Source organism: Etheostoma cragini, chromosome 9, assembly GCF_013103735.1.
Source record: "Etheostoma cragini isolate CJK2018 chromosome 9, CSU_Ecrag_1.0, whole genome shotgun sequence".
Taxonomy (NCBI): domain Eukaryota; kingdom Metazoa; phylum Chordata; class Actinopteri; order Perciformes; family Percidae; genus Etheostoma; species Etheostoma cragini.
The window spans coordinates 2,284,106-2,308,531 of NC_048415.1; the positions used below are offsets into that span (position 1 = coordinate 2,284,106).

Consider the following 24,426-nt stretch of genomic DNA (forward strand, 5'->3'; position numbering starts at 1 on the left):
AAGGCAAAAGGGGGTCCAACCCGTTACTAGCATGGGGTACCTAATAAAGTGGCCGCTGAGTGTATATATATATATATAACAGAATATATGTAAACACACTGTCTATGCTTGTATCCAGCAGTAAACGAACTTCGTTAAGTAGGACTTGACTTAAATCGGGGAGTGACAGTGGTAGTATCATAGACATATAAAGATCTTTATTATGTCTATGGGTAGTATTACACGTATTGACGTAAACCGTTTGAATCTGAGCATGCGCAACTCAAATCTGCACTACACGCACACATACACATACACATCCTCCCACCAATCCACACTCCGTACTTTTCGGTCCATATGGGGACTTGAAGCAGTGACCCTGCGGTTCCAAACCCAACGGACTGAGCTACTGCCACCCCCATTCCACATTTTGACATTATGTAGAAATATATGAACATGTCATCAATTATTATTTTAATAGCTTAGTATTGTATGCACCATAAAAAGTTTAAAAAAAACTCAGTCATGGATCCATGTAAGCAAAACACAGTTTTATTTTGAGATATTGAGAAACAGTTACAAAGTCAAAAGTACTAGAGAGCAATAAAACAATGGTTAAGAACTGTCTCAGTAAAAAAAGTATGTGCTAAATGTATTTAACCAAACCTTAAATCCTCCCCCTGACAAATAAATGTATACATAACACCATTTTGTTACCAATGCAAAGCTTTTAAAGAAATAACATTCCATGGAGATTTTGCAAAAATTATTTGTAATAACTGTATGCAATAATATGGCAATCATTTTATATTTTAAAGGCACCCACAATTATATTAACATCTACCTTATTTTAAATCTGAAAACCCTTTAGTCCATTTCCACACAAAACATCTCGGTAGTGTTTGTTATTACGACATTTGCATGAACTATGGCATTTTAAAAGCATAAGCGACACCAAAGCTAAAATCTAAAACTATGTAAACAGATGAAGAACATTGTATTAGAATTTTTCTTATCATATAAAACACACACAAGGTCCAATCAGATCAATCTGTATACTTTTAAGAAACTGATTTATTTGCAAGAGCATGAATGTGCAGGGATTTCCCTTGATTTATTTGCTGGATGACACATAGAAGGTATTCCAGCTATGACTCTGTAAAGCTGATGAGGAGGTCGTGCCTAGGTCCACACTGCTCCTGCGGGAGCCTTGTCGTGAGCTACTCTTGGAGCCAGCGGTGGATCCTGGGCCAGAGGCAAAATTGTAAGGACTGCTGATCCCTCTGGAAGATACAGATGATGCCTGGAGCATTTTCAACCCATTGCTTTCCTCCTCCAAACAATTATCCAGAGCCTCCTTGTAAGAGATCTTAAGTTTGGTCTTGGGGCAGGTCAGGTTCTTTGTGTGGTTTCTTATGTCTTGGAGCTTCTGGCCTGCACTCACATCCATCCAGCCCATTTTTACAACATCTTCTATGGTTCTTCTACAGCCCATTTCTGGGTCATAAATCCCCCCTGTTACAAACTGGAACTCCAGGAACCTGTGCCCTGCCTCATATGGTAGCCACGACTCTTTCATGGCCTGAGCAGCAGACATCTTCTTCCTAGTTTTTAAATCCTCAAAGCCAAAGAAGGCTTTCTGGGCAGGCTTGAGCTTAAGGGCCATGTCGTCATTTATTATGCCCAGGCGGGTGGCCTCTAGGATGCTTAGCCTACGGCCATTTGTGGGATTGATGAGTCCTCCAGTGCAGACCTGAGCCTCCAGCAGTCTCTGTGCAGTGATGGAATCCACCAGACCTCGATTCAAAGCCTCTGTGATGGATATCTTCTCCACAGTGTCTGTGTCAAAGATGGCACCCACAGGTTCCTGTTCCCCCACAGCTTCAGCAAGAGAGGCCAGGTTGGTAGATACGCTGTATGTAGTCCTATGGGAGTCAGTTGAGTCTTGGGCTGAACTGCTGGATGTGGCACTTCGCTCTGTGACAGTGGTAGTTCTTGTTGTGGTCATCTTGGCGAGAGTAGGTGATAAGGGTCTTGACAGGACTGATGATGATGATGATGACGATGAGGATGTCACTGATGCTGGAACTGAGGCTGCTGATGTTCTTAAAGTTGTTGATGTCACTAAAGATGTAGCCGGGGATGCTGATGTTCTTGAAGTCACTGATGACGATATCACTGAAGATGAACCTGCGGCTGCTGATGATCTTGAAGTTGATGATGATAATGATGATGATGATGAAGATGATCCATGTTTGGTCTTGTTTTTGATGATATCTGCAAATTGATTTAGGGTGATGGTGCGTGACTGGTATTTATCTAGATCTGATTGATTAATTACTCGCGTTTCAAGCAGCTCAGTAATATCATACTGTGTTCCAGTCTTCCTGTCAATAAGGACAAACCGTGTGGAACCATCTGGAGCGGTGATAGTGATCTCTTCCCACTCACACTCCTGGCCGGACAGCTCCACAAAGGTTTCGTAGTCAATAAACCCTTTGTCATATGCTTCACGTACTGTCATCTCTTTATTAGTATCTGGGTCCACAATTACCACTCTCCTCTTTCTCGTAGTGTTCTTCAGAGTCGACTCTAGCTTTTTCTTGTTCATGATAAGCAAAAGGATGAGGCCGGTCTTCTTATCTGTGATACAGCGTTTCTTAAGCTCCAGATAAGTTAGGTTTTCCTCTGTGTTGGGGTCAAAGAAACCCTTGGTATTAACATTCTGATCATTGAGAATGCTGTTCATTTTTTTATCAAAGTAACCTCTCTTGTATGCTACATTCACGTCAATGCGATGGCTGTGTTCAGGATCAATGATACCACCGCTGGCAATCTGGGCTTCTAGTAGACGGATGCCATGACCTTTCTCCACTAGACCTCTCTCTATGGCCTCAAAGTGGGAGATAATCTTGTCTGTACCAGGCAGTTTGTAACCAGTCACAGCCCTCTCTGCTGATAGCAGGCTGTCCTTAAACTCTGGGCCAAACAGTCTTTTATTGTAGGCATCACTAACAGTCAGGTATTGGTTGTTGACAGGATCAACTATAAAACCAGAGGCAGCCTGGGCCTCAAGCAGTTCCAGAGCGGTCCCAGGTCGCAACAGTCCGTTTTTCATGGCCTCATAGATGGACATCACCTTATCACTGTCCTCATCAAAAACTCCTGCTATGCAGGTGGAACCTCTCAGGTAGGAGCGCAGACGGTCTTCAATGTCCTGGCTTGTCAATCTGCCCTCCCTCAGGCTGTCCATATCCGACTGGTCTAATAGATTTGCATCCACTAGATCTATGACCGACACCTGGCCCCTGAGCCCCTGGACAGTTAATGGCTTTTTGGGTTCAGGGAGAAGCAAAAGACCTGTGCTTGGATCTGCTTTGCATTTTTTCTTTAGAGATACATAGGTGGTTGCTAGTTGGGTGTCTGGGTCTATATAACACTCAGGGTACTGATTCAGGGCCTGTGATAGGTCCTGATCTATGAGATCCCTATCCAGAGCAATGTCTTTGGAAAGGAATACACTAAGGGCAGGGTCCAGAATACCCCCTACAGACTCTTGAGCCTGAAGTATACGTAGAGCTGTGTCCTTGTCAATTAATCCCTTCTTCATGGCCTGGCCTGCTGAGAGGAGCTTGCCAGTATTTGTGTCTCTGTAACCTATAGCAGCAGCTTCCGCTGCAAACAACTTTGATTCATCGTCCTTATCCACTACTCCTTTAGCACATGCTTCCTTTACAGTCAGTTTCTGATTTGTTTTGGGGTCAATGATGTTGCCGGTGGCTGCCTGAGCAATCAGTAGCAGGTCAGCACAGTCAGAGGACATCAGTTTCTGTTTCTTGGCTTCTGTAAAAGACATTTTCCCTACAGGTCCAGCTGCAACACCAGCAATTGACCCTGTCCCCTTTAGAAAGACCTTCTTATCCACAGAAACCTCTGATACAGTTTTCTCCCCATTCATCAGTTGTTTAAATGTTCGTTTGTCCAGGACCCCACAATCAAGCAACTGTTGTGCAGTGACAGTCTTACGGACACCATCAAAGAGTAGTTTGGATGGGTCAAATTTCTCAGAGACTGGCAAAAGTTGTAGGGTTGCTTGCGACTCTGTCTTGCATCTTTCCTTCAAAGTCCCATAGCTTGCATCATGCTCAGTGTCTGGGTCAATGTAATACTCTGGACTCTGGTTTAGAGCGCGACAGATGTCCTCATCCAAAAGGTTACGTTTTATAGCTGTATCTTTGGGGAGGAACACACTGAGATTGGGATCTATAATACCACCCACAGACTCCTGGGCCTGCAGCAGGCGTAGCCCAGTCTTCCTGTCAATTATTCCCTTCTTCATGGCCTCAAACACTGAGAGAGGCTTGGCTGCACTAGGATCATTGAAGCCCACAGCAGCAGCCTCTGCTACCAATAATCTGTCTCGATCCTTAATATCCACCACTCCTCTGGCACATGCCTCTGCTACTGTCAGCTTCTGATTGGTTTTAGGGTCAATGATGTGGCCAGTGGCAGCCTGGGCTTCTAGAAGCAAAACTGCACTATCTGGGGGCAGGAACATCTGTCTATTGGCTTCTGAGAAAGACATCTTTCCATCACGTCCAGTTACCACCCCAGCAATGGGTCCAGTCCCTTTAAGATAGACTATCTTTTCCATAGACACTGCTGGGACAGTTTTGACCCCTTTCACTAGTTGGTCAAGTGTAGGTTTGTCAAGGACTCCGCAATCAAACAACTGCTGTGCTGAGACTGGCTTACGGATTCCATCAAACATCAGTTTGGAAGGGTCCTTCCTCTCAGTAATTGGCAAAAGCATCAGGCCTGTGTGAGACTCTGTTTTGCTTCTCATCTTTAGAGTCCCATAGCTGACATTACGTTCAGTGTCTGGATCAATGTAACACTCAGGACTTTGGTTTAGAGCATGACAGAGGTCATCGTCCAAAAGCTTACGCTTTATAGCTGTGTCTTTGGGGAGGAACACACTGAGATTGGGATCTAGAATGCCACCAGCAGACTCCTGGGCCTGCAGAATACGTAGTCCAGTCTTCCTGTCAATTAATCCCTTCTTCATTGCATCAAACACTGAAAGAGGTTCAGCTGTGCTAGGATCCCGGTAGCCCACAGCAGCAGCTTCTGCTGCCAAGAGTCTATCTCGATCCCTAATATCCACCAGTCTTCTGGCACATGCTTCCTCTACTGTCAGCTTCTGATTGGTTGTGGGGTCAATGATGTGTCCTGTGGCAGCTTGTGCATCCAGTAGCAAATCTGCACTATCTGGGGGCATGAGCATCTGTTTCTTAGCCTCTGATAAAGAAATCTTTCCTAACAATCCAGCTGACACACCAGCGATTGATCCTGTCCCCTTTAAAAAGATCTTCTTATCCACAGACACCTGTGGAATAGTTTTTTCTCCCTTCATTAGTTGGTTAAGTGTGGGTTTGTCCAGCACCCCACAATCAAGCAATTGTTGTGCTGTTACTGGCTTACGAACACCATCAAAGATCAGTTTGGAAGGATCTAGCTTCTCAGTGATTGGTAAAAGTAGTAGCCCTGTGTGAGGCTCTGTCTTGCACCTTTTCTTTAAGGCTCCATAGGTGGCATCATGCTCAGTTTCCGGGTCAAGGTAACATTCAGGATTCTGGTTTAGAGCTTGACGGAGGTTTTCATCCAAAAGGTTACGTTTTATAGCTGTATCTTTGGGGAGGAAGACACTGAGATTGGGATCTAGAATACCTCCCACAGACTCCTGGGCCTGCAGCAGGCGTAGGCCAGTCTTCCTGTCAATTAATCCCTTCTTCATGGCCTCAAACACTGAGAAAGGCTTGGCTGCGCCAGAATCCTTGTATCCCACAGCAGCAGCTTCAGCTGCCAATAATTTGTCTCTATCCTTAATGTCCACCAACCCTCTGGCGCATGCCTCCTCTACGGTCAGCTTCTGATTGGTTCTGGGGTCAATGATGTGACCTGTAGCCGCTTGGGCTTCCAATAGAAAATCTGCACTATCTTTAGGCAGGAGCAGCTGTTTCTTGGCTTCTGACAAAGACATTTTTCCTTGACTCCCAGCTACAACCCCAGCAATAGGCCCAGTCCCCTTTAGATTAACGTTTTTGTCTACAGACACGTCTGGGACATTTTTCTTCCCATTTTCTAGAGCTTTAAATGTTGGCCTGTCCAGGACACCACAATCAAGCAGCTGCTTGGCTGTGACAGGTTTCCGAACACCATCAAAGATGAGTTTGGAGGGGTGTACCTTCTCAGGGATAGGAAGTAGCAGAAGGCCTGTGTGTAACTCTACCTTACATCTCTTCTTCATTGACATATAGGTCGCACCCTCCTCACTTTCTGGGTCCAAGTAGAGCTCAGGCCTCTGATTTAGAGCACGATATATTTCATCATCAATTAGATTACGCTCAATGGCTGTATCTTTGGGAAGGAATACACTAAGTATGGGATCTAGGATGCCCCCCACAGACTCCTGGGCTTGTAGCAGACGCAGTGTTGTTTTCTTTTCAATCAGTCCTTTCTGCATGGCCTGAAATACTGAAAGCGGTTTGCTTGTTCCAGGACCAAAATATCCTACAGCTGCAGCTTCTGCTGCTAGCAACCTTTCTCTGTCTTCTTCATCAACAACACCTTGATTGCATGCCTCATCTACGGTCAACTTCTGATTAGTTCTTGGGTCAATTATGTGGCCAGTGGCAGCCTGAGCATCTAATAGCAGGCCAACACTATCAGATGGCAGCAGATTTTCTTTCTTGGCTTCAGTTAAAGTCATTTTGCATTGGGGTGCAGTAATAGACCCTGAACCATTCGGACCTTCAATTACCACCCCAGCAATTGGGCCTGTCCCTTTGAGACTGATTTTTTTGTCCACAGACACTTCAGGGACAGTCTTTTGCCCCTTTACCAGCTGGCTGACTGTTGCTTTGTCCAAAACACCACAGTCAAGCAGCTGGTTTGCTGTGACTGGCTTACGGACTCCATCAAAAACCAAAGTGGAGGCATCCATGTTTGGGGGCTCTCTAACTCTTGTCAGCTCAGTTTCCATGGTTCTTCTGACAATGGCCACTTCTTGCAATTCTTTCTGCATGGTTGATAGTTTACTTTTATATATCTCATCAAGCTCCCTGAGTTCCCTCATTAGCCTCTCTATCTCACTTTTCAAAGAGTTCTTTTCCCTCTCCAGACGTTCCTTGTCTGTATCATATTGCCTGATCAGGCCCTCCTTACTTTCATACTTGTCTTTCCAGTAACCTAAATCCTTCTTCATCCTCTCAATCTCCTCCTGTTGACGTTGCTTATTGCGAAGGTCAGACTCTTGGGACAATTTAATGCGACTAAGTTCCTCCTCTAGCCTTATGTAACGATCTTTGTCCTTTTCTGACAATTGCAACTTCAGCAAAAGAGCATCTCGCTCATTCACAATCTCACTGTACTGAGACTGGATGGATTGCATCATGGCCGATGTCTGCAGAAAAATAGAGGGGAAAAGCAGAAAGACAAAAGGTTAGTCAACTTGGATATATATTCATAATTTACTGTATATAAAAGGACCCTACATTTCTCTTCTGCATTTTTTATCGTTGTGTAAAATTGTACAATCAATGACACTGGGATAGAAAAGGTTTGGATCTAAATAAAAATGAAATCAGAAATCAAACTACTACCAAAATGAACTGCACCTAAATTTGTACTGGTACTACAGTAGTAAACCAAAAATGGACAACTTTATTAGTATCAAATAGGACAGCAAACATACTTGCTCTATTGTTTTGTTTTTTTAGCAGCAGAATACTTAAGGGAGGTCACATTTTGGCTCACATTTTAATTAAAAGCAACAGAAGTGATGTCAAAAATTGAATGTTTCTGTTCATGCTGCAGCTTGTGTATTTTGTCCTAATTCTGCATCATTCAAAATAGACTACACCCAAAAATGGCACAATATGAAATGTATAACAAAGGAATGAACCAAAAACTGTTATTGATTATAAAAAATAGTCAAAACACATGAACAGCGAGTATGTATGCATACTGCCGAAATATAATTTGTTTGTTCAGTTAGCAATATATTATGAAAACTCCCTTTACAAAACAAAAAAACAAGGAAATGTCTTACAAGACCGGGAAGTAAAGGTATTTAGGCAATGGCATTACATTGCGGTAGTAAATCTTTTAAGAAAACAATTCAAAATGTAATTAGTTTTCATTGTGAAATCAACCTTCCCAATCCTGGAGACAAACTATATCAATACTAGATTGGTTATAACAACTACAACCACAAAAGAAACACTTTGAAGGGTTACTGACCACATTCTGTAAATTTGCAAAACAGCACAAATAGATATTATCAATGGATGGGGACCAAGCTTGATTGACTGAATATGAATGTATACCAGTGCTATTTTTACAAGTTTCCAAAATGTGTCTTAAAGACCATTTAGATGCTACAATAATACGATAAACAATAATCAAACTGTATAAGACCAAAGGACCAGAGGTAATTATGTCATTGACAGTGTTCATCTCTCCGGACAAAAGAAAGAAAGAAAGGCAAAAAAGCACGCAGACTGCATGTCTTTGCACAGTGTGGGCAGGGAGAAAGTTGGTTGGGGAGGTCGGGAGGCAGAGGGGCACAGATAACGCTTGCATGCAAGTGATTGACATGCAAGTTTATTCAAACACATACAGATCAATGTGTTCAAATCAGATTCACCAAGTGGGAGGCATCTACAGGGGATCTAGCGGTATTCCAGCATGCAAGCAAAAGTTTGGCTACAGAAACTAATAACTACTTGATTGATCCAAATAAGAATTCGGATTTTGAAAGATGAGAGCAGTCCAGGACTAACTGCCAAACTTCCATGTACCTCGGTGGCCTGCTTTTGTATTTCCCCAGTCTCCAGCTTGAGTTTCTCCCTCTCTGAGGAGAGCTCTGAGGCCAGGTTGCGATAATCTGCATTGCTTCGCTGACTGGCCTGCAGCTGCAGCTCCAGGGCAGTAATCTGGGAAGACAGCTCATCATCACTTCCCTGTTTGGATCTCAGGAGTTCATCTTTAGCATGTTGCGTTGCCCTTAGTTCCTCCTCCAGCCTCAGCCTCTCTTTGGTCTGTGTTTCTGTCATTTGCTTTAGCCTTTGAAGCTCAACAGAGTTCTCTATCAGTGTATTACTCTTCTCCTCTATAGTTCTGTAAAGGCCCTCATTCTTGAGGTTTGCCTCTTTGCCATTGGCCTGCTCCTGGAGGAGTTGTTGCCGCAGGACCTTCAGCTCAACGCTCAGCTGTTCCACATGCTCTGCAGAGGTCTTGTTTTGTCTCAAGCTTCTCTCCAGCTCCTCCTGCAACCTAAGACGCTCTTCTTCACCTCTCTTTTCTGATGTGCTGGCATGTTCTTGGCTCTGGCGTAGAGTGGTAATGGTGCTGGTGTACTCTGTCATGGCCATGGTCGTGTCTTCCAGCTCTTTTTCTACCTGCCTTCTTCTGGACACCTCCTCTTGGTTAGCCTTCCTCAGATTCTCCACTTGGCTCTCCAGCCCATCTCTCAAAGCCTGAAGGTCCTTCATGCGTCCCTGCAACCTGCTCATGTTCTCTTCCACTCTGCTTCGCTCCCGGCTCTCCCTCTCCAGCTCTGAACGCATCTTCAGAAGCTCCTCCTGGCACTCCCCCAGCTGGGTCTCAGCCATTGACGAACTTTTAAGCTTCAATTGCAGCTGAGCCAAAGTCTGCTCAAGCACACCCTGCCCTTCTTCTATAGTTCTTCTCCTGCGGGTCTCCTCCTCCAGGCTGTGTGTAACGTAGGTCAGCTCCTCGCTCTTCTCCTGCAGACTATTCATGACTTCAGCCAGCTCCTCTGCATACTGGCTGCTCTCCTCAACTCTCTGCCTCATCAGCATCTCCACCTGACTTTCTACTTCTCTCCTCCTACGCCCTTCCTCTGTGATGACAGCGCGCTGACTGTGAGCCTCTTCTTCTGCCCTCTTCCTGTGTTCCTCAGCCTGGCTCATTGACAATCTGAGCCTCCTGAGCTCCTCCTCCAGATTCCTCCTCTCTGCCCCCATCCTGTCATACTGCAGCTGGAAGTCCGCTGCATCCTGCTCCCTCTGGGCTTCCAGCATCTGGATGTCTGTGCGGCCGACATTCATCTGGGATTCGTAGCTGAGCTTAAAGTTATTGATCTCTGTACTGCATAGGCTCCTTACCTTTGACATCTCCTTCTGTAGATCCTTGATCCTCTCTCCATCCTCAGCCAGCTGCCGCCGCAGCTGTTGGATCTCATGCTCCTTATTTAGCTCACTCTTCTCCACCTCTATCTTGGACCAGCTGATCGTCTCCAGCTCCTTCTGCCTTTTCCTCAGCACCACCTCGTACTCCTCCTGCTGCGTAGTGTAGCGCTCCTCTGCCAGCCTCCTCTTCCTCTTTTCTTCTTCGAGCAAGTAGTTGAGACGTGTCACTTCATCGTTGAGGTCCGCCAGCTTGTTCTTAGTGGTGTCCAGGCTGTCCTTGGTGGCATTGCACTGCAGCGCAGTGTTTTGCTTCACCTCCTCTATCGACAGCATCTGATTCTGCATGTTGGACAACTCCAGCTGGTAACGGGAAACGGCGTCCTCCAGGGATTTGTTCTTGGCGTTGCGGTCTTGCATGTTCTCCCTCAGCAGGCGAAGTTCTTCCTCTAACAGGTCAATCCTGGTGTTACGAATCTAAAAGCAAGACACAGCAAAGATGAATGCAGAGGTAGTTTTAAGAATTACGTGTCAATGTACTTCTCCACAGTTTACTTGGATGGTTGATTCAAATGTGTTTATTCAATTCATGGAATCACCAAACATCTAAATACTTTTTCATAGTTTCCTTAAAACTCCATTATTGATTTGTTTGGCCAGCGCAACAAGCTGTAAACACAACATTAGTCTTACAGTAAGTTTGTGAGTTGCAAAACCAAATCACTGAAAAATAATGATACTGAATTGGGCTCTAGAAGTGGGAAGAACTATTAAATCAAGTAATGTTCATTGATTAAGATCATTTGTTTTCATATTAGGTTAATGAAAACAGGTTGAATTTCCAACATTAAAAGGTGTTACCTTATCAAAACTCAGCGTAAGTCAATTAAACTGAACTTAGAACTAACTTTATATATTTTAGGCAACCTTGGCCTTTGGGTTGCCAGTTATGATTAGGCCAAATGTTGGTGCCATCTAACTTACATCTAGAAACTGCGGCTGAAATAAACAACCACTGGTTATTAACAAGCTTGGCAAGCCAATCGCTGTTTTGCATTGCATTCAGTTTATTTAACTGGGTCAGGGCTAAGCCCCAAATCTACTCAAGTCCTAGAAACGCCCCTGTCATAATGTCTCATTCGAACTACAGATCCGCTACCCGATTTGGCAAACTTGCATCATGTAACATAATGGACAACTCCGCTTCCAACCTGTAGGACGACCAAAGCGGGTGAAGTGCTTCAGTGTTGTTTTAATTGACATCCTTATTATGTATACGTGACATATTTAGCCATTGCTAGTTTTCCCATGTCCCTGAGCAGGATGATGATAAAAGCTAAACACAAACTAACAAAATACAGACAGCTAAAATCTATTCAGTAAGACGAAGCACAAACGCAAATGTGATTCAAAAATATATAAAGCAAGCAGAAATATTGAAAGAACTACAAAAAACAACATTAGTACCTTGAGCTCCTCCATGTTTTTGAGCAGCTCTCCCAAGAATTTGCAGTAGTCGCCAGAATGGGCGAGCAGCTCCATGTAACGGGTCTGCAGTTGTGTAGCCTGAGACAAAGACAGGGAAAAGATTAATTATGATATACGTCACTTTACCTTACTGATTCATAAAAATGTCAGTGATCTTTTCATTTAACATACAAGACTAAAAGGGAAAACATTGTCAGATACTAGTGGGTCACCATTAGGACTGGATCCGAATATCCGATTATTCGGATATTTTTAATTTTAGGGTTTCGATATTCATTTTGTTTTTCCTTCAATAATGTATTAAAATTGAGACGGATTCAACTTTAGGAGAAACACAACCCCACATCACGATGAGGTGTCCAATCATGTAACCCGCAATCAGACTTAACAGTCTTTTTTTTTTCAACAACAAAGCACAGTTGCTCCGTCTCTTTTCATTCTCTCTTTCTCTGTGAAATGAAGCTGCCTTCAAATGCAGTCAGGAATGTCTAGACTGGGGGGTTAAAGCGCCCATATTATGCTCATTTTCAGGTTCATAATTGTATTTTGAGGTTGTACCAAAATAGGTTTCCCACCATACGTGGCAATCACTTTTGGTGGTCTGAATGTGCCCTAAGTGAACAGTCCCCCCCATGCGGGTAGTCCCTTTTGATTGATACCAAAGCTTCAAGGCACAGAAAAGGTAATCGGGAAAGCCCTTGTCACCATATGCCAAAAGATTTTTTAGGGTTTTAAATGAGAGGAAATATTTGGTTTCTTTACTTCCTGATTAAGATCCATCGACGGCGACTTCAGCATCGTCCTTTTGATGGGGATGTTGAGCAACGTCTCTAAACCAGAGGTGTAAGAGGCCAGGTCCGTTTCATAGTCCTGTAAAACAAGCATACAGTAGTCATTAAAACGAACTATGCTGATGAGTTTGAGTTCTGTTATATAGTGGATAATGGAATATACATATAATGGAACTACCACTACCATTGGTAGTTCCATTATCTTTATTGTGACTATTATTGCCACTGTGCATTACACCGCCAACAGGCGCCGTCAGACCCCGCCTACCAAGAGCCGGGGTCTGTCCCAGGTTTCTTCCTAAAAGGGAGTTTTTCCTCGCCACTGTTGCACCATGCTTGCTCTTGGGGGAATTTCTAGAATTGTTGGGGCTTTGTAAATTATAGAGTGTGGTCTAGACCCACTCTATCTGGAAAGTGTCTAAAAATATCTTTTGTTATGATTTTATACTATTAATAAAATCTAATTGAATTAAATGCGGGCCTGCTTACCTTGATAGAATTCACACAGGTCTCGTTGTCCTTCAGCACACTCTCTACAGTCTCCCTCTTTGCTATGATTTCTGAGTTCAGGGCCTTGAGAACACAATAATATAAAAGGTGTCAGAGGACATGGACATGGACACTCAACACAGCGAGAAAGCTAATCAATAGCAATGAAAAGCTGAGCAGGAGACCTTCTGTTTGTTAATGTGGTCTGTCAGTGCTTGGATGCTCTCTATCTTGGTGGTCTGCAGGGCGTCTTGTTTTTTGCGCGTGGCGTCAATCCAGTCAGTGAGGGAGCTGCTGGTCTGCTTGTAGGTCTTCAGCTGAGGATGATACACTTGCAGATCCTGCACCCTGAGAAAGAAACACAAGCAATTCAAAGTACAGGGCCATATCTTTCATGTTTTTCAGTTTTAACTTTTCAAAACAGTGTGTGCGTGTGTATGTGTGTGTGTTTGTGTGTGTGTTGTTTTATCTCCCACCCGTCTGTCCTCTCTTTTACTTTTTTTCCTCTGTTTTTTTTGGGACCTGGGACCTCAGTCTCAGAGTATTTTTTGTAATTGTTTTTCACCGTTTAATTTGATCACAAAAAAAAGAAATTGGTGAACAAGAACTTGTAAACCCATGAATGAATTGTAAAAAGAAATGAAATCTGGGCGTTACTCATCAGGTTTTATTTAACTTTTTTCAACTATGGTGTTTATTTTACTTATTAATTTTTTACATTGTATTGTCTTATTGTTGTATTGTCTTATTGTAAAACAAATAATAATTTTGTTCTGCGAAGCACTTTGGTCTGCATGCTTGCATGAAAAGTGCTTTATACATAAAGTTGCGTTGTAGAATTCACATTGTGAGTCCAAAACCCCTAAAATATGTAGTTTAGTATGATATTAAGCAGAAAAGAGCACAAGATCTCCAAATATGAGAGGTTGAAAACAGCATGTTTTTTCTTCCAATCTTGCATGAAAAATGTAACAAATAAACGATAATCAAAATAGTCTGCGCTTATTTTTCTAGCAATCGACAAATTGTTGCAGCTCTACTTGAGTGATTAACTGTCTAACAGAGTAGACAACAATGTGACACACTGCTTGAGTGCTGTTCCATGCCTGTATCTTCTTTTAGGTCCTCAGGTCTAGTTCTAGATAACTGTTGGGAACCATGGATTGAACATGGGTCCTTGATATCAAATGTATATATTTGAGTGACAGGGAGACATACCTTGTGTCAATCTGGCTCTGGAGTCGTCTCCAGCGGTCAGACAGCTGGCCCACCTCCTCGGTGTATTTGGCCAGCATCATGTCACACCTGTGGAAGGGTCCGCCCACCTGCCCGTTCCAGTGGCTGGCTTTGGCTAACGCCGCCTCCATGGAGGCCAGAACATCCTTCTTCTGGTCCAGCTCTGCTTTAATATTCTACATATCAACAACACATGGGAAACACCAGTCAAATGGGACACCACTGAAAGCTTATCAAGATACTTTTGAAATATCAAGGCATCCACCAAATGTAGTCTGGTTCAATGGAAATACATTTCCAAGATAAAGCCCACCCTCCGCTCTCTGTGTGTTGCCGTTTGCAAAATCCCTTCGCTCTGGGAAACAACAACAAACTTGGAGCTAGCAAGCAACCTGCTGAAAACGGCGAGTTTCAAAGATAATTTGGATCATGCAACAAGGCAGGCCTGCTTGGTTCTTTCGGGAAATTATTGTAGAGATTTACAAAGAATACGTTAACGGCATTTCCTCTTTAACTGGGACATTTTGGGACTGATTGGTGGGATTGCTGTGGACGAAGTACACACGGTGATACACTGGTAGGAGCATATTATGTTTAACCATGTATCCAGCTAATATAAATAGCTCATGTTACTGTATTGTGTGAACAGTTAACTTCATTTAATATTGTATGTGGCGATTTGTTTTGTGCAAAACAAGTTCCTTCCTGAGATTATTTTCCTCCAGAGTTTAGGGCCGCCCAAGATGATTGTGATGGGTTTAAAGAAACTATCCCTATCCCAGATTGCATCTGTGGTGTAGCCAGAGCTTATACAACAGTAGAGCTGGCAAAAAGAATCTAACATCACGATAGGTTTGACCAAATACATCAATGCCGATACTACGTCGATAATGCTGGGTTGACTATTGGTGCTTTCACAAAGAATTTATCACCCAATGCAATTTTTGATAAATAATCACCAATAATGAGGATACAATGGCTAAGCGGGTAAAATAAAAAAAACTGTGAGTAAGTCTGGGAAGTTATAAAAATGACATCACTTTACAACTCCACAGCACTGTGGAGATAGGTCTGGCAATGTGTAACTACACCCAATGCAACACAGAGGGACTGTCTTTCCCACACCAGCTTTTCTAATTTAAACTGATGGGTGAACACTGAGCCATCTTCTGGTATTCTGTCCCAGGTTGTCAGGTATGGGATGGGGCAGAAGAAACAGCTGGGAAAATGACAGCAAAACTGCAGCGATTATTGCAAGAGTTCTTCACCTTCAGGATCAAACTGTAATCCTCCACTTCACTGGGAGACAGAGAGGTGGTCTCTTTCTCCGTCAGCCTCGCCTCGCGAACTCTCACTATGTCTTCAGCTTGTGCCACACACTGCAGCAGGTCTCTTAGAGCCTGTAGCCTGGTGGAGAGGAAATGATGGAGACGTGGAAAAAGTCATTCCAGGAAAATGAGACAGAGTCTATTTAGACGATGTGTAGTAGTAGCTTCCTTTACATTTACTACTTACTTTATTATTTAGTAAGTTGAGATTTATACTTTATTTTAGAATGGTTTGACACATATATCTTTTCTTTAACAAATATTGCATTGTAATATTCAATATTCAATATTGCAATTTCAATAAAATTGCGATAAATTTTGATTTTTTTTCCCGGGATCCCCGTTAGCTGACGCAGAACATCAGCTACTCCTCCAGGGCTCCACACAAAACATAAAACATGACAGCAGAAAAGACATTTTCAGACAAAACAACCACAAAGAGATCTTGACCTCAGTGAGACTTCCTCAACAATCAAAGCCAAAAAAAGAACAGTATAAAACAGTTACCGCTGCAGGTAAGCTGATGAGCTGCTCTCCAGACTGTCCAGTCTTTGGTCGATGACTCTGATCTCGCTGCGGAGGAACTCGGCTTTATCTGAATCACTCATGCCCTCCAGCTCCTTGGAGATACTCGCCCTCAGACGCAAGTACTCCTCGCGCATCGAGTGGATGTCACGCTGCACCGTCTGCAGGGAAACACGCACGCGTGCACATGATATACTTATTTTAATATCTTATCTATGATCTTATCTATGATCTATCTTAGCTATGAAAAAAGCAAAAAAACTCAACAAAAAAAGCAGCTTGACTGTTTTACTTGTATATAAGAGTGGTTTGTACCCAGGCCTGTAACAATCATTACATAATATATTATTAATATTATTTCATGTATACTGTATGTATGTATATTTTTTCCTAATATCTCATTTATATTCTGTGTTGTGTGACTAATGTACACGTGCTGCTGTAACACCGTAATTTCCCATTTTTTTGGGATCATTAAATATCTATCTATCTATCTATCTATCTATCTATCTATCTATCTATCTATCTATCTATCCATCTATCTATCTAATGGTAGATTGTTTGTTTAACTGCAATTAATTGCCATCATTAGCTAAGGTCCTAAGGTGTATGACTGGTAACTGTAGATATTGCTTAGATAAGCCAAATTGTAATTATATAAATAATTATTGGACGGACTATACATAAGTGTTAGTTGTTCGTACTTGACCCTATACACGAATGACATTTGGAATAGTTACAGCTGTGTGTGTGCCTACCTCTAACTGAGAGATCTTGAGGCCACAGTCGTGCATCCCGTTGTCACCGAGGCAGATGTGAACGTGCTGACTCAGCGAGCCCTCGGCGCCCTCCAGCCTCAGTCTGAGCGCGTGCAGCTCAGATAAGCTGCGGGAGGATGTCTTGAGCCCTATCACCTCAACCGTCTTAATCTCTTTTTTCACCACCTTCACATCTTTTACCCTCTTTTTCTGCTCAGCTCTTAGTTTATCTTCTTCGCGCCTCCTGGCCTCCTCTTCACGCTTCCTGCCCTCTTCTTCGCGCCTCCTGGCCTCCTCTTTGAGCCTCCTGGCCTCCTCTTTGAGCCTCCTGGCCTCCTCTTCGCGCCTCCCGGCCTCTGCTTCGGCGGTGGTGTGTTGCTGTTGCTGATTCTGTATTATGATCAGCTGGTGTTGCTGCTCGGTTGCCTGCTGCACTTCTATTTGTTCCTGCTGTGAAACTGTGAGTAGTAGACACAAGATATGTTTTTTTGTTCATAATTGGTGAAGGAAAACATGATTCTACAGCCCTGAAGACTTTTGTGTAAACAGAACACGATTTGCATTCTCCAATGTTAGAACATGTAAATAACACTGGAGAACTCCATACTGAAAAATGAAGTCTAGAACACAGAGTGGGTTTTCTTAGATTATAATGATATTAAAAAAAAATGTGTTTTTTTATGCAGTTTTTTTTTTTTTTTTTTTACCAAAACATTGTTTATTTTCCCCTTAAAATATTTGATGCCATCCCATATGTTCAAGTTTGGACTGTTTTTTGGTCCATAGTAATACAGAAGTTGGCAGGACACATTTTATTTGCATTCATGCATAAGTACCTAGCAAACAACACATACTCAAATTGGTCTTGACTGACCAGAAACTAACAAAACAAATTGAACTGCTGTACTATTAATGCTCTGACCGCAAAAAATCGGTTTAATTGGTAAAGTAATCTAAACATGCAAAACTAAATTAAAGTTCTCACCCCCAAAAGTCAATTATTTTCTTAGGAAAACCGTCCACTTGTCTCTTGCTGATAACAATAAAATTGCATTGTGTGAGGTGTATATTCTTTGTAATACTGACTGTAAGTCGGCAGCTGCACCACTATTTGCTCATAGTGGTCCTGGGCTCCGGTGAACTGGTTCTCGATGGCTCTCTTGTCGTCGTCGGTAAACACCTGGGACCCGTGGCTGTTCACTCGGAACTCGTCGTAGTGAGTCTCCAGGCTCTTGATAAGTTGGCGGTATTCCTCGGGACGCATGCTGGACAGCTGAACACACACCACATTATGTTTAAAAAAAACAACAACAACAACAAAAACAATGCCGTGATGGAATGTAACCAAGTACATTTACTCAAGTAATGGATTGAAGTACAAATTTAAGGTACTTGCACTTTACTTGAGTCTTTTCTTTTCATACTACTTTCTACTTCTACTCCGCTACATTTCAGACAGACGTATTTTACTTTTTACTTCACTACATTCATCTGACAGCTTCAGTTACAAGGAGCTTTCCTTTAGTCTTTAAATTAAGACTTTTGCACACAAAAATACTTTAAAATAAATAAAATAAAATACTTTAAGTAGATTTTCCTGGTGATAGTACTTACATATTTTCACATAAGTAACATTTTGAATGCACTAGTATTTTTTACAGTGTGCTATGTATGGTAGTAAAGGAACGCAATACTTCTTCCACCACTGCCAAGACATATAAATGCAGAGCACATTAAAGAAAAAGGGTTAGAGAGAGTTTCTCTATCAAGTACCATGCTGATGGTGAGGGAGTTGATTTTTCTGATATCCAGGAGGCAGTACTGCCAGGCGATGAGACTCTTAACATTGATGTACAGCTGATTCCAGATTTGCAGGATGGCATCATAGTACTGCTCGTTCCTTTGGATAACACAGAGACAAAAGTTACATGTAAGATACAAGGTGTCTTGTATTTTCGTCAAAAGCAAATTTTATTTTTTTCCATCTTAGGCTGCGTATAGACCAAAAAAAGCAATCCGGTAATTTTCCGCAGGGTTGTGCTGCGCTGTGGGAGAGTCACTTAAAAGGCCCATTTGTGTAACATCCTGTTGTGTTCTTTGCAAATACCTGCGTTTTTGCCGCACTGTGTGTCGGTTGATGAAGGCTGTGCGAATGCAGACTTACTTGTTGGCCAGACTGATGCTGAGTGGGTTGGGAGGCGTTACGATCAGGCACACAGAGGGCACCAACATATCCAGTCCTCCCGGGCCTGTCACGTTCCACTTACTGCGTTGACTGTTGTCCTTTAGGATGGCCTCATTATCCTTACAGATCACCTTCTGCGGAGTCCAATTAAAATACAATCCATCAATGAGTATTTAAACAAATCAAATCTGGCACAACAAGACAAGTCTTAGAATGTAACCCGTGTTTTCCCGTGAAAGTGCCCTGGAACCGCAGTCAAACCCGTAACTTACTACCCGTAAACTTTTAGCAGATAGTTGTATTCCCAGTTACAGTTTTTGACGTCACACACACATAAACAACAATGGGGACCCCTGTCGATGCTGTATACATACCGGTGATAAACGGAGAGGAATAGAAATAAATAGACATAAATAGGCAACGTAAAGTAATTACGCAAATTGTTATCAAACAATACACATATGATTGTTAACTATTACAGGTTATGTTTATTAAATGAAGCCCAAAATATGTTGCAGACTAGAAATCGCTAGTATCAGCTGGCGCTAGATAATGTCAGCGTTAGGTAGCTGCTAGCTAATGCTAGTCGCCAAGTCGTGAGCCGTAACTTAAAGTTGTGTAACTTACGGGCTAAAAACTGTGTCTGGAACTTAGCATAATTCCACCCACACAACATGCCTTCATCCTACACTGGTTATAGAAAATTAGCCAACAAAATTGTCACTTCTTTCTTAGAGAGTGTGAATGAAACATTAGATTTTTAGAGGATGGACGGCTGGCTAGTAAGCTAGCTCGCTTGCTAGGCCTAATTGTTTAGCGGTGCATAGGGCGCAGAGAGAGGGCATTATGGTCTTTATACTGTATTTCACGGTATATGGTATAAGTTTATTAACGTTAGTTTAATTTTTAATGTGTAGGTATGTAGATCTATTAAAATACATGTTGTGTTTAAATAAATATACCAACACAAGTAGTTATGTATATCTTGTACTTTTGCCATCTTGTGGACATGATTGTTCATACCTATATGTTACTTAGGAAAAGCATTCAATGTCCTTTTTGACCAGTTTTGACAGCTCTTATGTGTATTGGATTGATCAGATGAGACGAAAAATGAAAACAGCCTACAGAATTAGATGGATTGGCTGTACAGCCGACCGTGGCCAACGCTGATAAAGACCGACAAAGGCCAACTCGTGGCGGGACACACCTCACAAATAAGGACCATTACAAAACTGACCTGGTCTTGTTTGAAGTCACACAGGGCTTTGACGATGACGGGGCTGCTGCTCTTCTCTTCCGGGTTTCTGGGTTTGAGCCTCACAATGCTCCTGGACTTGCTGACCAGATGTTGAACCTGCCTCTTATTTTCCATAATCTTCTCTTTCTCCCTCTGGAGATTTCAAAATAAAACAAAAGAAGGATATCAGAAACAATAATAATTACAAACTGTAGCTCTTCTATGGCTTTTTCAAACAGAAAAAGGTGAAAAAATAAAAACTAGAACTGCAGTTATGACAAGGTCCAAGCCTCTGGGCGCCAGTCGGCCAGGACGCAAGTCGCCCCCGATGACCCGGGGAGCACGAAAGCGGGACCCAAAGTGTAACAGTGGGGATAGCGTCACCTAGTGGTGGAATTATTTTTGTCCCAGTTCAGTGCAGGGATCTGGACCAGTCATGAAAATAGCCCCCCCACACCATGTACGGTTTGGGCTGTAGCAAGACTTCTATCAACGGAATAATAATAATCTTCAGAAAACAAAAGGGTTCCTACAGCCTCGGGCTTGGACCCCTAATAAAGTACACAAGGTGGAAATAATAAAATAGAAGGTAGCCACAATAAACAGGTCAAATCAGCTTACGGCAATTAAAAGTCTACATTAGAAATGGTGAGTTTGGACTATCTACAGACTCAGACATTCTGACATTATATGAAAAATAAAAAAATAAAAAGCGTTTGTACCTCCAGACCCCTGAGAAGCTCCACTAGGTTTTCCAATGAAGTGTCCTTGTCACAGGTGAACCTCTTACGGACCGTCTCATGTTCCTTCTGCAGAATGCTGTACGTCTCGTTGGCCTCCTTGAAGAACTGAGATATAAAATGAAATTATTAGGAATACATTATAGGGGCTTCATACAGTGTTAGTTAGTGTCAGTTAGTTAGTTTAGTTAGTTAATTTTGTCTTTGGTCCATAGGTGAAAGTGCAACGAGAGATAGGAAACATAAGGAGAGAGAGGTATGACTTGAAACAAAGCTCAGTGTTTGAAATCGAACCATAGACGTTAAAATTATTGGCTGATCATGTGTTTTCAACTCTTCTGTTAGTTCCAGTTTTGGTCACCACCAACTCCTGAGAGAAATATCTGTCTGTTAAGCCGTTAAATACCCCACTGTGTTGACAAGCTACTTCCTAGTTAGTGTCGGCCTGATATCTGATATCAATGTCGGATCAGTGCATCCCTTTTCATTAGAGTGTTTTTAAGGGTTATGTTTCATCATGTTACCTGGCTGTAGGCTGCATTCTCCTTCAGATGAACATCAATGCACTTGGTGATTTGAAGGAGCCAACTCCACTGAGTCTGCAGAGTGTCCTTGTAAGCCTACAAAACAAAGACAAAAAAATAAATAAAGAAACCGCCTTGTGGTTGTCTGTGTCCGCCAACCAGTCAAGAATAAAATCAATACAATCAGCACAGTTTTAAGGTGGGCGGCCAAGATTGGTGTCATCAATTCAGTATCCAACCAAATGTGAAGCATGGTCACAATTGTCCCTTCTGTCCCTGAGTTACGGTGTTTAATTAGGGCCAGAGAAGGGTTTTTGTAAAACAATATGTCACAGAGGAGCTGACCTTTGACGTTTTGGATATAAAATCAATTTATCCTATTAGACATTAGTGGACGTGTGTGCCAAAGATGAAGCGTCACTGAGATATTGCGTTCATGAGAATGGGACAGATGTGAGATCTGTTGGTCCATAACTTTTGAACACCAAAAATCTAACCAGTATCGTATTCACAAGAACTGGATAGATGGACAGACAACCCGAAAAACATCATTCCACCGCTTTTGCCAAGCAGAAGTATAATAAACAATAAGGCTCCCACTTATATGAATTCATGAAAAACACTGTGTATGGTCTTGTAATGAAGGGATCAGTCCACACCTCAATCTTGTCTGAAGCCGGATGGTTGTTCTTCAGGAGGGTATCTATTCTGGCTGTCAGCTTGTTCAGGTCCTTCTCTTTGTCCTCCAGAGCACTCATCAGCTTCTGTTACATAAGAGGAGGTTTAGTAATCACACAAAAAACATCTGGGGCTTTGCTCTAAGTGGATGACTGACTGCAGCTGCCAAAGATCCAATGTTTCACAGATGATTGCTCCCTTATGAGAAGCAGATTTACTCCATAAAAAGGCATTAGCGTAATTTAGACTCACAGGATTGCCAAGAATGTTAATCGGCTAGAAAGAAGTTCTTCAAAATTGAAATTAAACATCGATTTCTGTAGCGTGAAGGCATCAAAATAAACCCAATTCTCTCATGGATCACGCTGAACCTTGGATCCCTTAAGGGTTTTACTAACCGAGTAGCTCTCCTGCTTCTGAGGGATGTACTGGTCAATGTTCTTGTCTCCCCAGTCAAACATCAGCTCCTCCTCCTCCCTGTCGTTCACCCACATGATCTCTTTGGACATGTCCTGAATGACGAGCTTGAGTTCTTGCAGCTGCTCGATCCGACCGATCGACATTTGCTGGCGAGAGAGAGAGACGAGAGTACGTTTAGATACAACTATTGACCTATAAATACACAACACAAGAAGTGTTTATCCAACAGAGTACTTTGGTATTTCTTTTACCTGTAGGCTGTCCCATTCGTGATCCAGAGCATGAATATTTCCCATGTCTCCTTTCCTAATCTGTTGCAGAAAAATCAAGTTGAGTTAATTAAAGACTTGTCTTGCATAGCAGGACCTTCCCCCACAGCGCTGTGGAGGAGAGTCTGGCTCGTACACACAGCATTCTGGAATAGGAGAAAATCGAGCTCTGGTTTATTAGCATTTCATAATTGTCTTGTGCGGTGCTAAGCGCTGGACGGAGCCATGGTGCCTCTGCAAAATAGTTTTACCATAACAAGGAACTTGTTTTGGTGAAACGTGTAGCTTCAAAAGTTGTTTTTGTCATGCAACAGAAAAAAATCAAATTTAAGTAAGTCTAGCTAGCTGTTTGGATTTACCCTGCACAGATGAAAATGAGGAGGAAGGTGAGGGATATCACGCATAATTTCTAGCGGTACCGGAACAATCCTCTCATCGATAAAGATTAGTGCAAGACACTTTTCAGAAGTCTTCTTAAAATAGCCTTTGGAGTGAAATATGTGGGCATTTACCAGTTAGGGAGGTCTCAAAAAGATGCTATGGAAATGTAGGATCCAGTGATATCTATAAACAAAAGAATCAAGGATTTATTGACTTTTGCTGCTTCTATTTTGATTATTCTTTTATTAATCTGTATTTTGTGAGTTTATCCTAACTAGTAAATCACCGAAGTACTGTACCGATACTATATCGCCTACTAATTTACTAATTCCCCTTTAAGTGTTTTTTTTCTGGTATAGGAAAGTCACAATAATTGATATTTAAATAATATTATATCTGGGCATCTTTTTAAAGGGTTTGTTAACATTATGAATGGCCTTTTTTTTGTGTGTGTGTGTGTGTGTGTGTGGGGGGGGGCGGGGGGGGGGTAAAAAAGTAATCCTGTATGCTGTGATTGTCCATCATTGTGTGCATTGTGATGCAGATCTAGATCCAGATTTACAATTTCTAAACACGTTATTTCATTGAGATATGAATACCATTTAGAGCTTTTGCGGGACGTGCATTATTTGCGCTCTCTAGCAAATTTACATTACTGGGACTTCTGTTTCCAACAATACCATATTTGCCATTATGATGGTAAATGTGCAGGCTGAACCCACCAGGTCGCCTTTGGCTCGCTCCACCTCACTGGCCCTCTGGATGGAGCTGTGAAAGTTCTGGTGGCTGATGAGCTGCTGCTCAATGGCTGCAGGATCGTCTCCCCAGGAAGCCGTTTCGATCAGACGCTGAAACACGTAGATCATATTTAATCAGCAGAAACGGACAGGAAAACCCTTCTGACACACATCTCACAGACCAAAGAGGGAGTTTCCAATATTAGAGTTACTGTATGTTAGGGTTGCAAATATTTGTTCTTGTCACCACCAGGTGGTGGCAGAGAAACAAGTTGGGTCAAGATTTTTCTTTTTTTTCACTTTGCGAATTTATTAGGAGCATCCTCACCAAAAACATCTCAGGAAATCTACCAGAAAGAAAATTGCTTTGAGAATTGAAGACAAAACCTTTTAATGTCTACTTGGCTGCAGAAGCTCCTAAAAACTTGTGTATGTCCACGTTTT

General features: G+C 42.3%; 1 protein-coding gene across 13 annotated transcripts in view; it reads right to left on the reverse strand.

The window, feature by feature from the left end:
• Positions 1-789: 789 nt before the first annotated feature.
• The window catches only part of LOC117951031 (desmoplakin-like), a 29,631-nt gene continuing 5,994 nt past the window's right edge, over positions 790-24,426 (reverse strand). For 5 of the 13 annotated variants that reach the window (XM_034882504.1, XM_034882503.1, XM_034882513.1 and 2 more), the window contains 20 exons: positions 23,968-24,093; positions 22,847-22,906; positions 22,574-22,741; positions 22,157-22,261; positions 21,498-21,593; positions 20,956-21,081; positions 20,234-20,386; positions 18,973-19,127; positions 18,582-18,708; positions 17,895-18,081; positions 16,809-17,266; positions 16,033-16,211; positions 15,466-15,604; positions 14,180-14,373; positions 13,147-13,309; positions 12,962-13,045; positions 12,444-12,551; positions 11,661-11,759; positions 8,844-10,670; positions 790-7,444 (listed from right to left, as the gene is read on the reverse strand). In XM_034882504.1, coding sequence (XP_034738395.1) covers positions 1,094-7,444; positions 8,844-10,670; positions 11,661-11,759; positions 12,444-12,551; positions 12,962-13,045; positions 13,147-13,309; positions 14,180-14,373; positions 15,466-15,604; positions 16,033-16,211; positions 16,809-17,266; positions 17,895-18,081; positions 18,582-18,708; positions 18,973-19,127; positions 20,234-20,386; positions 20,956-21,081; positions 21,498-21,593; positions 22,157-22,261; positions 22,574-22,741; positions 22,847-22,906; positions 23,968-24,093 — 10,905 coding nt within the window. In that variant the 3' untranslated portion in view covers positions 790-1,093. The remainder of the gene's footprint in view (positions 7,445-8,843; positions 10,671-11,660; positions 11,760-12,443; positions 12,552-12,961; positions 13,046-13,146; positions 13,310-14,179; positions 14,374-15,465; positions 15,605-16,032; positions 16,212-16,808; positions 17,267-17,894; positions 18,082-18,581; positions 18,709-18,972; positions 19,128-20,233; positions 20,387-20,955; positions 21,082-21,497; positions 21,594-22,156; positions 22,262-22,573; positions 22,742-22,846; positions 22,907-23,967; positions 24,094-24,426) is intronic. The other 8 variants (XM_034882512.1, XM_034882510.1, XM_034882514.1 and 5 more) reach the window with 8 other exon arrangements.